Source organism: Petaurus breviceps, unplaced genomic scaffold (assembly GCF_028583685.1).
Source record: "Petaurus breviceps papuanus isolate PSGF00001 unplaced genomic scaffold, PetGlider_PUasm1.0 90825, whole genome shotgun sequence".
NCBI classification, from domain to species: Eukaryota; Metazoa; Chordata; class Mammalia; order Diprotodontia; family Petauridae; genus Petaurus; species Petaurus breviceps.
This window is the reverse complement of record NW_027187353.1, coordinates 15706181-15719045: the sequence shown is the minus strand read 5'-3', so window position 1 is coordinate 15719045 and position 12865 is coordinate 15706181. Positions and strand designations below refer to the sequence as shown.

The window sequence follows — 12865 nt, the reverse complement described above, 5'->3', positions numbered from 1 at the left end:
TGAAGAGATCCCAGGATGTAAATTCCCTCCACCAAAATGGATCACAATGAATAGATAATCATAGCTGACTTTATATGTCACTTTAAGATTTGTAAAACATTTTATGGACAGTTTCTCCTTTGATCTTCACAGTCTTGTGAGGTATATTAGAAGCTTACAGATGAGTAAACAGAAACTCACAGGGTTAAGTGACTGGCCTAGGATCATACAGCTATTAAGTGTGGGGGGGGGGAGGGATTTGAACCCAGGTCACCATAACTCTAAGCCTAGCCTTGTAGCTTCTTCTAACACTTATAATAGCTTACATTTACTTAACAGCTGGCGTTTGTAGTTTAGCTAGATGCCGAGTCCTATAAAGGACAATAGTATGAGACAAAATAATCTAGAGTTAGGACGGCTGGATCATAGAGGACCTCAAATGTCAAGATAGAGTCTATACTTTAGGCAACAAGGTAGGTACCAAAGACTTGGGGAAATAGAATCCTGGCATGATCATGGGTCACCATAATTACTCATCATTTAGGGGGCTGACCTCCTGGTGATGAGCCTCTCCACTTGTAGCTAGAAAGCTGGGGGGCCACTGATCAGAAAGATTATCAAGATGGTTCCTGTTCAGGTACTGGTTAAGCTAGGAGACAATTTCAATTCTTTCTTCTTCTGAGATTCTATGGTCCTATTTAGAACTGGAGGACTCCCAAGAGGCAGTATAGACAGCCCTTGCTCTAGAGTCAAGAATGTAGGTTTAAATCCCATTTTGAACACTGCCTATGTGACCTTGGACATGTTGCTGATTTTGCCATTTGTAAAAAATGGGCCTAGGACCAGATGAACTCCAATTTCATTTCACCTCCATAGCCTATGATGCCGCCTTCAGAACAAAAGTCGCCGTATTTTAATTAACTGACGTGTGCACCCACAGAGTTTGGGTTGAAGAGCCCATAGTTAACTTCCAGCTTAATCCTTTCTTTGGCAAATGTGGAATCTGAGTCAGAGATCTCAAGAGACTTGCCCCAAATCATACAAGAAATAGCATGTCACACCTATATCCCATTTTCTGTACAATGGGTGTCCAAGGATTATAAAGACTAGGAGGGGAGAGGAAAAGAATGTTAGACCTGAAAGCAGGAAATACCTAAATTCAAATCCCAGCTCTGACACTTCCTAGCTGGGTAATCATGGGCAAGTCATTGAATTTCTTTGAGAGGTTTCTTCCACTTGGAGTAGAAAAGATCTGCTGGCTACATTGGGAAGAGTGCTGGCTTTGGAGGCGGAATGTCAACCTCTGCCCCCCACCCCTGCCCTCTGATAAAAGTACAAAGCTGTGATGAGGAGCCAAAGAGCTAACTTATAGAAAGTGGTTTGAAAACCTTAGGAGTCGACATAAATGCAAGAGATTCTCACCTCCCATTCTGTCTTTTCCCAGGCCCATCTTCCCCTCCCACACACCAGCACTAGCCTTCTTAAAGATGAGTCTGCAACCACGTTGAGGGTCAGTCTGTGGACTAGGCTCTAAGGCAGTCTGGGAAGGTGCAACCAAAACCAGATTCCTCATTCAATGCAGGAGTCCCTTCCTCCTTGCCCAGATGCTGCCTGGGGGTAGCTGTGCTTTGTTCAAAGGAAAGGAAAAAGGAGGATGAACCAGAGAGCCAGCTGGGAAGAATGGTTCAAACACAGTTTTATTTTGGTATCATTTGTAAATAAATAAATACGTAAAGCACACCCAGCATCTATGGAGTCCAATTGAACAGAGGGAAAGAAGGAGGGAGGGAGGGAGCAGCAGCAAGGACGCTCAAATGGATGGACAGGTGGTTTAGGGTGGGTCCAGGGAGGCTAAAGCCACAGGTGAAAGTAGAAGGAAGCTGCCCAGAGCAGGGCTTGTCAACACATAGACTACAGAACCTGATTTTCACATGTAGCATGATGTGTTCATCCAGTCAGGGACAGGGGAGAAGGGCAGGGAGCTGGGTTCAAGAAGGAACTCTGGGAGAGGGAGGTGATGTGGGGATGGGGGAGGAAGGTTAGTGTCAGCTACTGGCTCCACAATCCTTGGCCCGGCTCCACGATGCTTCTCCGACTAGTCTCCACTGCCCTCCACCTCAAGGAGAGAGCAAATAAAGCACAGCGTAAACACACAGATGCACCACTCTGAGTACCCCCAAACACAATACCAAGCCACAGACTTCCTATACAAACATGGCAGGGAGTCAGGCCCGCCACTGGAGGGCACACAACTTCCTGAGTTGGGCTCCTGTGGCAGGGATGAGCCCAAAGCCCTCTTAGCCATTCCCTCTCGTGACTCAGGGCATATGTGGCTTTGGAGTTCTCAGGTAAGATTAGGAGTTAGTCTGGGGCTAGCACTGGGTTGAAGTACAAGGCAAGGGTCCAAGGACCATTTGAGCAGGTAGAAGGCTCAGCCTTCAGCCAGGATTAGGGGGTCAGACTATGACCAGGGTGAAGGGTCCATCTATGACTAGCATTAGGGCTCATTATGTCACTATTATTAAGGCTCATTCTGGGTTTGGGGTCAAAGGATCAGTAAATGGCTGGAGCTTGGGGTCAATCTGTAGTTCATTCCATTTGCTCAAGCGCACTCTACATTAAGTAAGCCTCTGAAGGCCATGCCACAAACAGCCCTCATCCAAACTCTAGGCCTATGGCAGGGAGACCTTAGAAAACAATCCGGGTGGGTAAAGGAGGTGGGGTAGGAAAGGAGACAGAGGCACAGGGAATGGAGGCCTGGGCCTGACATCAGGAAGACTCATCTTCCTGAGTTTGAACCTGGCCTCAGACCCTGGGCAAGTCACATTTTTTAAACCTTGTTTGCCTCGATTTCCTCATCTGTAAAATGAGCTGGAGAAGGAAATGGCAAACCACTGCAGTATCTTTGCAAGACCCCAAATGGGGCCGCAAAGAGTCAGACATGCCTAAAATGACTGAAAAACAACAGTAAAAACTCCTCCTAGAGGAAGATCCTCTGGGCCTAGGGGACCATAGAGCAAAAGAATGAACTGGGAAAGATGGGGATGAGGGGGTGATAGGGCCCTGGGCAGAAGGCTCCCAGCTGCTGCTGTCGCTACGCTTCTCCGAGTCCAAGAGGCTGAAATGGAAAATCTTAGAGGACAGGCAGAAAACGTGCAGAGCCCTGAGGAAGGGGGACGGAAGCATCCGGACCCTTTACCTCATCAGTAACTTCTGCTGGCTGATCTTCTGGGGCCCCGTGCTCAGATGGAGCCGGATGCACTAAGTCCTCCTGGGGAAACAAAAGGTACAGCTGGTTAGGAGGGCTAGGGCAGGAGCCCAGAGGGGTTAAACAGTACAGGCGGAGGCCCAGGGGACAGGGAGCTGGGGTGTAAGCATGACAAAGAAAAGGGAAGAGGGAGGGTAGGGGGAAGGATGACGGGAAAGGAAAAGGGGAGATTGAAAGGAAGGGCTAGAGGAAAGAAGGGAGGCAGGAAGAGACAGAGACAGAAGAGGAGAAGAATAGAAGGAGAGAGGAAGAAAGGGAGGCAGGGGGCAGGGAGAGGAGGAAAGAATAAGGGAGGAGAAAAGAACAAAAGAAGGCAGACGGGCAGGGAGAGGAGAAAGAGACAGAAGAAGAGAGGAAGAAAGGGAGGCAGGGAGAGGAGGAAGACAGAGACAGAAGAGGAGAAGAATAGAAGGAGAGAGGAAGAAAGGAAGGTAGAGGGTCAAGGAAAGGAGGAAGACAGAAATAGAAGGAGAGAGGAAGGAAGAGAGAGGAACGATGATAAACAAGGAGAGAAGGGGAAGAAAGAAAGGCAGAGGGGCAGGGAGAAAAGGAGGGTTACAAAGAAAGGGAGGGAAGAAGAGAAGGAGAAAGGGTGGGACAGAAGCAATAAGTGAGGGAAGGAGGGATGTATGGAAAGAGGGAGAGAGGCACATATACTGTGTCTCTGGAACAGAGATAACCCCCAATCTCCCACTCCGAAGGGATGCCCTTATTAAATGCAAATGGAATTGAATTCAATGGAACCTCCCCAGTTCATATCTCCTGTAGGCAGCCAGCCCAGCCCAGTGTTTCTGCACCTGTTAGAATTGTAGAACGGCAAATGGACTTCAGAGGCCAACTAGTCCAACTGAGTCCTCATCAGGCATGCCCTCTGTACTGTCCCTGACAAATGGGCACCCAGCTTGTGAAGATGTCCAATGATGGCCAGCCCACCCAAAGCAGCACATACCACTTTGGCACACCACTGGCTTTCAGCAAACTTCCCTGACATCAAGTCTAAATCCTTCTCCCCAAAATTGCCACTTGATGTTCCCAGTTCTGCAGGAAGGGATGGGGGTGGGGGGATATTAGGATCAGTTGGCTCCAGAGAGTATTTCTATCTAGTGAGAGGTGATGAATGAGATGTGTTGATGAAGGGTAGGAAATGACCCTTCAGAATTACTGATTCTATAGAACTATAACTCTGTTCTTTCAAGTCCTGAATTTTCTACTTCGTACTTGCAGTCTTGGTATTTTGGTGTACGCATGTGGGATTCTAGGACTGATTGTCCCGGCGTCAGGCCCATTTTCCAGATAAGAAAACTAAGGCAAGTGAGAAACAGCCCTCAGGAGGACGTGAGACATCTACAGAAAATGTAACGCAAATGAGGGGGAGGTTTGGGGACAGCCAATTTAGTGGCACAACGAATAGCACTGGATTTAGAGTCTAGAAGACCTGAGTTCCAGTCCTGCTTCAGACACTCACTAGCTGTGGGACAAGTTATCTCACCTCTCTCAGACACAGTTTACTCATCTGAAAATGGAGCTAATAAGAGCGAGCACCTGCCTCCCAGGGCTGTTGTATGGATCAATTGAGATAATATTTCTAAAGGGCTTTGCAAACCTTAACATCATATGTAAGTTTGAGTTACTATAATTCTTATTAGCTGGGGTAGATGGCCCCATTTCTGGCCCAACAGTTGTCAAGGCAAGAGGCGTTCTCCTGAATGCTGACCTCTCACCTGCCAATCCAGGCAAATATCGGTGATTATTAACTCACTTAAAGGGATGCTTGGTCCCAAACTAGATGTCTCCTCTAGGGGTTCATTGGTCCAGTCTCTTGCCCGGGAGTCCCCATCTGAGACTCGCTATTAGCCTGGAGCCTCTCTCATCAAGGGCAGCACAGCCAGGAGGGTTTCCCTTGGGCAGGACTGTCTGTGTTTACAACTAGGGCACCGATGACTTGGAATGAGGCATCTTCAGTGTCCCTGATGGCATCACAAGGCTCAGGCACACAGCTGAGAGAGACTGCATAGAAAGAGCTCTCTCCTGCACTCCAGACTCCCTCACTAGTCCTAGAACCATGAAGCCCCTAAATGCCCCAGCTGAATGGTGCCCAACCGAATGCAGACACCAATCGTAGACATTTACATAACACTTTAAAATCTGCAAACAGCAATCCCTACATTCTTTCCTTTGCACCTCATAGAATGCTGAGACATAAGAACTGTGGATAGAGTCATCCCTCTTTTACAGATGAAGAGACTGAGGCTCAAATTGGTTAGGACTTCCCCAGGCTCACACAGCCTAGTATGTGGGATCCAAACAGCAGCCTAGTGTAATAGGGTGGGCGTGGATGGGGAGTCACAAGACCTTGGCTCTTGTCAACCCAATCCCACTCAATGCTGTGCCTCCTTCCCTGAGGCATTGGGAAGATAATGCTTTGTAAACTGCTGTGGAAGTCAGAAGGACTGTATTTCTGAGTCACAGATGAAACTCTTACTAACTGAAGAGACCCCACTCAAATTACTTAATCTCTGTGAGTTTCAGATTACCCATCTGTAAAATGGGGATAAACATATGCTCACTAGCTACATCAGAGAGATGAATTAAGGAAAGTATTTAGGAAATGCTAACACCCTGCAGAAACGTGAGCCCTTATAACTCTGTTTTATCTGACCCTAAGCTCTTTCTCCCCACAAAAAAAAAAAATGCCTCTAAAATCTCTTATGGGATAGGGCCCCTTGCTAGAACCAAATGCTATTTGTTTGTTTTTTCCCCAAGACATACCAAAGGGGTTATTAGATTAAAGAAATGCCATAGTCTTCAGCAGTGGGAGGGAGGGGAAGGGAACATTCATTTATTAAGTTAAGCACCTCTGTTTGTGAGCCATTGGACTATCTATAACATAATTTTAGATTTGAAGCTCAGAAAGGTTCATACAAAGCACCATAGATTTAGAGCCTGATGGAAACTTCGGAGAATACTGAGGTTCAGAGAGGGTAAGGGATTTTCCCAGAGTTACATAGCTGGTAAGTGTCTGGGGTAGGATTTGAACCCAGGTCTCCTGATGCGAAGCCCAGTAACCTATCCTCAATAACAAACTCCTCTCTGATGAAATCTTCAGGTAGATTACACAAGTGGTGTCCAGGAGGAGGCAAGGAATAGGCCTGGAGTATTTTTCCCTTATCAGGTCACCCCTAGGGAACTGTGTTCAGTCTTGAATCCCACCTTTTTGAAGGGATGTTGGTGAGTCATAGCCTTTCAGAGAAAGATGACCAGGATGAGGGGAGGACTCACAGGGACATTGGTTGAAAGAAACTGAAACGGTTAGCCTAAAGAAGAAGATGTTGGGGGGGGGGGGGGGGGGAGGGGGGGTTCCCCATCACTAGAAGTCTTCAAGGAACCACTTGTTGGGTATATTGTAAAAAGGATTCCTGCTGCAAAAGGTCCCTTCTGACTCCCATTTTCTATGAAAAATTCCTACCAAGTTTTTATTCTTATAACCTAATGAATATAGTGATTTCTTCTCTTAAGGGTGAAGAGTTAATTCCCCGTTTCACAGGCTACCAATCTAGACTGTGACACTCACTAATTGTGTTACCATTTAGTGTCTCTGGGCCTCGGTTTCCTCAAATGTTAAATAAGGAGGTTGGACTCAATGACCTCTGAGGTCCCTTCCAGCTCTGAACTACAGCTGAGAGTTAGCAGACCTGGGTTCTGGTCCTGCCTCTGAAATTGACAAACTGCCTCGGTTTCCCCAGAAGCACAACAAGGATAATAATCTTCATCCTTGCTCCTGTTTACACAGATCTTGTGTGAGACTCAAAGGGACCATAAGCTCATAGTCCAGGATCACAGAGGCAGTTTGTGACAGAGACAAGGTTGGAACTAATTGTTTGGGAAAGGCTTTGAAAAAAAAGCCTCCTCCTCTCCCTGCCCCCTGCCTTCCTTTCTTCCTCTCTCTTTTTGTCTCTTTTCCTAGTTCAAGGAGCCCTGAACTTCTCAGCCATATGTCTGTGGGTGAAACTGCTTCCTCTCTCTGAAGCTTAGTTTTTTCACCTGTAAAATGGGGTGAAGCATCCTTATGTTGGCAGGGCTGTTGTGAAGAAAAGGACTTTGTTAACCTGAGAGCACTGGAGAGATGGAGGTTATATCCATCATTTCTGAGCCCCATACAAGATGGAGCCAAAGCCAGCTTTTGGCCAGAAGCCCCTTGAAATCTGCTGGGAGTCTCGGGGACTAAGGTTTCCCTGGAATATTGAGCAGAGACAACTCACCTTCCGAACGATGCCCGTGGTCACCACAATGTTTTCAGCCTCCTCCACTGTCTTGTTGGCCACAGTGTTCACACTGGCCACCATGGCATCACTTACCATGTTGGCCTGTTCTTTGGTCTTTTCCGCAACTTGTTGGGGGAGAATAGAAAACATTTTTTTCCCCTCTGGCTTCAGTTTTTTGTTTTTTTGCTTTCCTGACCCCTCCCTCCTTCAGGGTGACGTTATTCTGTGTTCCCCAAGGGTCCCTCCTCACAGTACAGTAATTAGGCCTTAGTATGGTCATTTGAACACTGAATTCTGTGCTCGGTCCCCCAGGAATGAAGACAGAGAGGGAGTTTCCAGGATTCAGATACCCAAATTTCTCAACCCATTTTCACTTCATTTCCCCCAATCACAGGCTCTAATGGCTCAGGATATACCGCCCCCCCCCCAATGTATTCAGGGGAGTAAGGGAGTAAGAGAGACAGACAGAAACAAACAGAGACAGAAGAGAGAGACAGACAGACAGAGAGGGAGTGACCGAGAGAGAGAGAGACAGAGAGAGAGAGAGAGAGAGAGAGAGAGAGAGAGATATTATAGATCTTCAGCATTTTCCACTCCCTTTGTGGAGGAAGAATCCACACAAATGGGGCTGTGCCTCACACATACCCCTAGACAACAGGACTGGTTTCTAAGAGGACTATCTCAGGAGCATTTGCCTTCAAATACCAATAAAGTCATGGGGAGTGATCACCTATCTCCCCAGGGCCTGATGATAGTGAATGTGACAGGGAGGAGAGTGTTCCGGGGCATAAAGGTAAGTCTAAGGCCTCATACTAGGATCTGATATCTGAGGGATCCTGGGGAATTTGGATTCTAAGGAAGCAGCTTTGCAGAGAAAATCCCAGGGACTCTCGACCCCCAGGGTCACAGGTAGTCCCAGCTCCTTACCTGAGGTCACACTCTGTACCACACCTTCTTTGGTTTTAGTCCCTGTGAAGGAAGCAAAGACCAGGTCAATTCCCAGAACAACTTAGCCATGCCAGGAGCCCTCGCTTTGGCCTCTTCCTCCCATTGCCATAGGGCATCTTCTGCATTCAAAGGATAGAGAAGAATATAACAGAGGAAAAGGGAGGGCCTTCTGACAGAAGCAGTGAACCTCTTGCTCAGGTTTAAGCAGTAAAGGGAAGGAAAGACCAAGGAGACAGAGGTGGAAAAAAACAGGCAAGATGCGCCCACGTTAGAGTAGAGGAATCGGGATTGGGAAGTGGAAAATGGAGAAATGAGCAGTGGAAAGGGGCAGGGAGGTGGGGGAAGAAAGATGCAGAATCAGTGGGCTAGAGGAACCAATCACAGAAAGGCAGATGATGGACAGAGACTGGAAAAAGAATATAAAGGACAAGCTTGGGGGACAGTACAAGGAGAAGAGAAACAGAAAACAGAAGGAGACTGTGGACGGAGGGAGAAACAGGGAGACAGGAGATGGGAGGGGAGAAGGCCAGGAGATGAAGAGGCAGTGGTGGGATGGGGAGGGGGGCAGAGGATAGGGTGGCAGAAATGGAAAGGAAGGGATATTGAGAGGAGATGGAGGAGACACAGAAAGAACATTGCTTCCATCCCAAGCCTGGCCCTTCCCCTTGAGCCCCCAGAGGTCCTTCAGGGTGGGAATAACCAAGACTGGTTTTCTCTTGGGGTCACTGGAAGAATGATGTGTTTTAAGCAACAGACACTTGCCTTCTTCAATGCAAATTCTTATTCATTCATTAGCGGAAATCCAGCCTACATCAAAGGGCTCTTTCCTTCCACGTCTGGAGGAACCCAGTAGGACAGGACTGAACAGGATGGAAGAGTCTGAACACAGAGGAGGGCAGGATAACCAGCTTAGGGCACAACTTCCTCCAGGCCATCCTCCTTCCCACAAGACAAGCTGGATATCACCCCCCCCCCCCAAGAATCTCATATCACCGTCCCCATGATCTGTGTTCTCACCCTAGTCCTGGGCTCCGCCCAGACTCTTTCCCAGCTTGGGACCTGCTCTGGAGATCTGGAAGGACTGTCACTGTCTGGTCCCCTGAGCTCAGGAGCACCCCTGTCACCTCATCCCCCCTAGAGCCATCATAGAGTATCAGCAAAGTGGCATAGTGGGAGACCACTAGCCTTGGAGTCAGAAGACCTGGGTTCGGGTCCTACCTCTCTCATTCACAAGCTGGACAGCTTTGGGAAGGTCCTTTACCCAATCTGATCCTCAATTTGGGGGGGGGGGTTTGACCTAAGGTCCCTTACCAGCTCTAACAGTCTGAATCTATGAGTTCATCTCTGACTAGGGTCTTCCAGATCTTGCCTGATAGTATAACTTGAAGCAGAGGTGTAGACTAAATGAACTCTGTATGTGAATAGACATGAAAAATATTAGCTCCTGAAGACCTCTGGGCTAAACAGGATTGGAGGATAGAGGAGGAGCTGAGTCATAAAGCCAGCTTTCATCTCCGAGCCGTTGGAAGCAGGGATTTCTGTGGCAGGCTGGATGGAGACACCTTGGAATGAGGATGATGAAGGGGGAAGGGGACGGAGGAATAAGTGGCAGCACTTCTGTCCCCCCCCCCTCTTCTTAGTCTCTGACCATTCCCTCCCTCCTCCATCTCCCCCAGTCCCCGAAAGCTGCAGATGAGTCCCAAAGTTATCAGAAAACCAGGCTTGCCTTCCCTGGGGAAGTAGCAGGTGCCTGGTGTGAGCCAGGAAGTGGGGGAGGGACACAGGGCAGTCTGCACATGTCTGCCTTTGTCTCAGTCCTTAGAGGCCCCCTCAGTCACAGGCCAATCTGCTAGGCCACAGCAATGCTTCATTCCTCCAGACAAAGCCAGGCACAAGGTAAGCAAGTCGCTGCCCCCAGGAAATGTCTCAAAGGAAAAAGTCCAGACACCAGAAGTAGGAATGATCATAATAACAACAGTCCAATGAGGAAGAGAGTGTAAGCATCACTCTCTCTTTTTTATAGGTGAGGAAAGTGAGGCTTTGTGGCTCCATAGGATTTGGACCCAAAGGTCTTTTGACTCTGAGTTCAAGACTCTTTCTTATTCAGTTATGTGGGATCTGTGGCCTCTTTAAGCCTGGGGGGCCCCATTTCCCTCTCCTCCCACCAATAAATCTCAAAGCAAAGGGGTCCAGACAACAAAGCCCAGCCCAGGGCAGACAGAAACCTCAGCTGGGGGAGGGAGCAGGAGAGAGCATTTTGCAAGGACAGCATATGTTAGACTGTGAATGTTGCAACAGTCCCCTGCTCCCAGCATCTCCCCAGTACAGGTGTGGACCCGCACACAAGCAGACACACCATGCATGTTTGTGGCTAGTGAGTGTTTGCTGGGGCTCCAGTCCTCTGAGCAAGGGATGACCTGCGCATCCGTCAGTCTCCATTCAGGGAGACAGACTCCAGTAGCGAAAGAGGCTCTAGGGCGTGGTCCTGATGGCAAAAAGCCCAGTTTTCTCCCCCAGCTCTCTGTAGCCTGCACACATCCCCCTCCCTCCCAAACCTGTCCCAGTTTCTCTGTCCCTTCCCCATGGAATGTCTGCCCTACAGGGAAATCCAAAGGCGGCACAGAAGCCTTGATTGTAGCAAAAGTTAGGTTGGAGGAGGGAGACAGGAAAATGAGCCCTAATCATGGTGGCCCTTGGAAGGACCACTCTCATCCCAGGAAGTCACTGGCTTCCAGGTCAGTTAGGTCATAGGCCAGGCAGTATCAGGACCACTCCCCTTATTAATTACCCAGCAGTAGGGGTCTTTCAATGGACAGAGAACTGAAGCAGTTATTCGACCTTAACGGGACAGGGCTGCAGAAAGAGTGGGAATAACCCCAGCAGCTGTGGAACTGCCCCCCACCCAGTAGTATACTTAAGAACCCAGGGTTATGATGGGGAGATAATCCAGTGGCCACCACATCTGGGTCCAGCCTGAACGGGGTGGGGGGCTCCCCAGGCCTTCCACTCTGAGCTCCCCCAATACCAAGACTGGTATCAATGAGGAGGCTGAGCGCCCCTCCCGCCACGTCACTTCATCCCCCTGATTCCCAACTTACCCACATACATCACCCCCTCCTTGGTCTTCTCAGCTGCCTCGGTGACTCCCTGCTTGGTCTTCTCCACAGCCCCCACCACGCCCTCCTTAGCAATAGAGAAACCTTTCTTAAAGACATCCATGGTGGCTGAGAGTGCAGTGAGCTCCCGGGCTGGAGTTCGGTACGGTCGAACAGGGGAGCCGACACTCGCGATCCCTCTGCTCAAGGCAGTCTGAGCGAGTGCTATTGCCGCCGCCGCTGCTGTGGTTGGTTCCCCTGCGGGTGGCCGGTTAGCTCCCTCCCTGCCTGGCTGTCTTATTGACAAAGTGCACTGCGGTGGAGCCAATACCAGCAGCCAGGCGGTGTTGAAATATTAATGCTCCAGCCTGGCCGGGTGGGGAGCGGAGCAGAGATGAGGAGAAAGGAGCGCGGCTGGCTCCCCGCCAGCCTCTGCAAGCTGCAGTGCTCTCATTATGTGCTCCAAGGGCAAGTTATCCTGGAAAGAAAATGGGGGTCCCGAGATTCTCGGGGAATACTGGTCAGACCGAGGTTGGGGACAGCTGGTCTGGTCTCTCTGAGGACCCTGCCTCAAGTTAGCCTGCTGTTGGCTTCACTTTTCCTGATCCCTGGATCCACGCTTTGGTGGTCCCCCTGCCCCACCCTTAGCATTGGAGGTTCATGAGAGATGGAAGGGGTGACCCAGGGCAACTTACCGGAGATAAGGGGACCCCAAACTCCCTCCTCCACCCCAGATCGCGAAGGATTCTGTTTCCACTCCCAAGAGAATCCCAGACTCCATCCTTCATTCATTCCCAGGGCTCGGTTCTGTTTTGACCCACCTCAAAACAGCCTGAATAAGAGTGACCTTGTCCTTGAGCATCTGACCTCATAGACTCCTAGAATCTTGGCACTTGAGGGGACCTCAGAGGTCAATTAGCCCAACCTGTCCCCAAGCCGAAATGCTTTCTGAACGTTCCCTTACAGATGGTCATCCAGACGCTATTTGAAAACCTCCAGTGATATTCTATGCCCAGTCTCCCCTCCTCATCCTTGCCCCTCCCAAACACAGGTATGCACACACACTTTCTCCAATGACCCTCTTGGGCATCCATCAATGATTTAGTATCTGTGGGAATGAATGCCCCAGAGGTTCGATAGAATGTGTGCCCATGGGGGATCCTGGCCTGGAAAATAGGAAACTTATTAAGGGTGGAGGAAGGCAGTTTGTCTGAGAGCAGCAATCTAGTGCTGGAAGGAAACACAGAGGCTATCTGCCCCCCTCAGTTTGCAGAAGAGGGAAGTGAGACCCAGAGGCCTGAGGTGATTATTGA

General features: G+C 49.2%; 1 protein-coding gene across 1 annotated transcript; it reads right to left on the bottom strand.

The window, feature by feature from the left end:
* Nucleotides 1-1658: 1658 nt before the first annotated feature.
* On the bottom strand, nucleotides 1659-11964 carry SNCG (synuclein gamma). Its single transcript, XM_069071376.1, has 5 exons — nucleotides 11556-11964; nucleotides 8437-8478; nucleotides 7507-7634; nucleotides 3179-3250; nucleotides 1659-2095 (listed from the first exon to the last, which is right to left on the bottom strand). The coding sequence occupies exons 1-5, from the start codon at nucleotides 11674-11676 to the stop codon at nucleotides 2075-2077; spliced, it is 384 nt and encodes a 127-aa protein (XP_068927477.1). The 5' UTR covers nucleotides 11677-11964; the 3' UTR covers nucleotides 1659-2074.
* Nucleotides 11965-12865: the final 901 nt, after the last annotated feature.

Coding starts and splice junctions, on each gene's coding strand:
- SNCG (XM_069071376.1), bottom strand. CDS start 11,676: ATGGATGTCTTTAAGAAAGGTTTCTCTATTGCTAAGGAGGGCGTGGTG. Junction 8,479..11,555: donor GGAGGGGGTGATGTATGTGG/GTAAGTTGGGAA, acceptor CTTCCTTCACAG/GGACTAAAACCAAAGAAGGT. Junction 2,096..3,178: donor CAGCAGAAGTTACTGATGAG/GTAAAGGGTCCG, acceptor TCTCTCCTTGAG/GTGGAGGGCAGTGGAGACTA.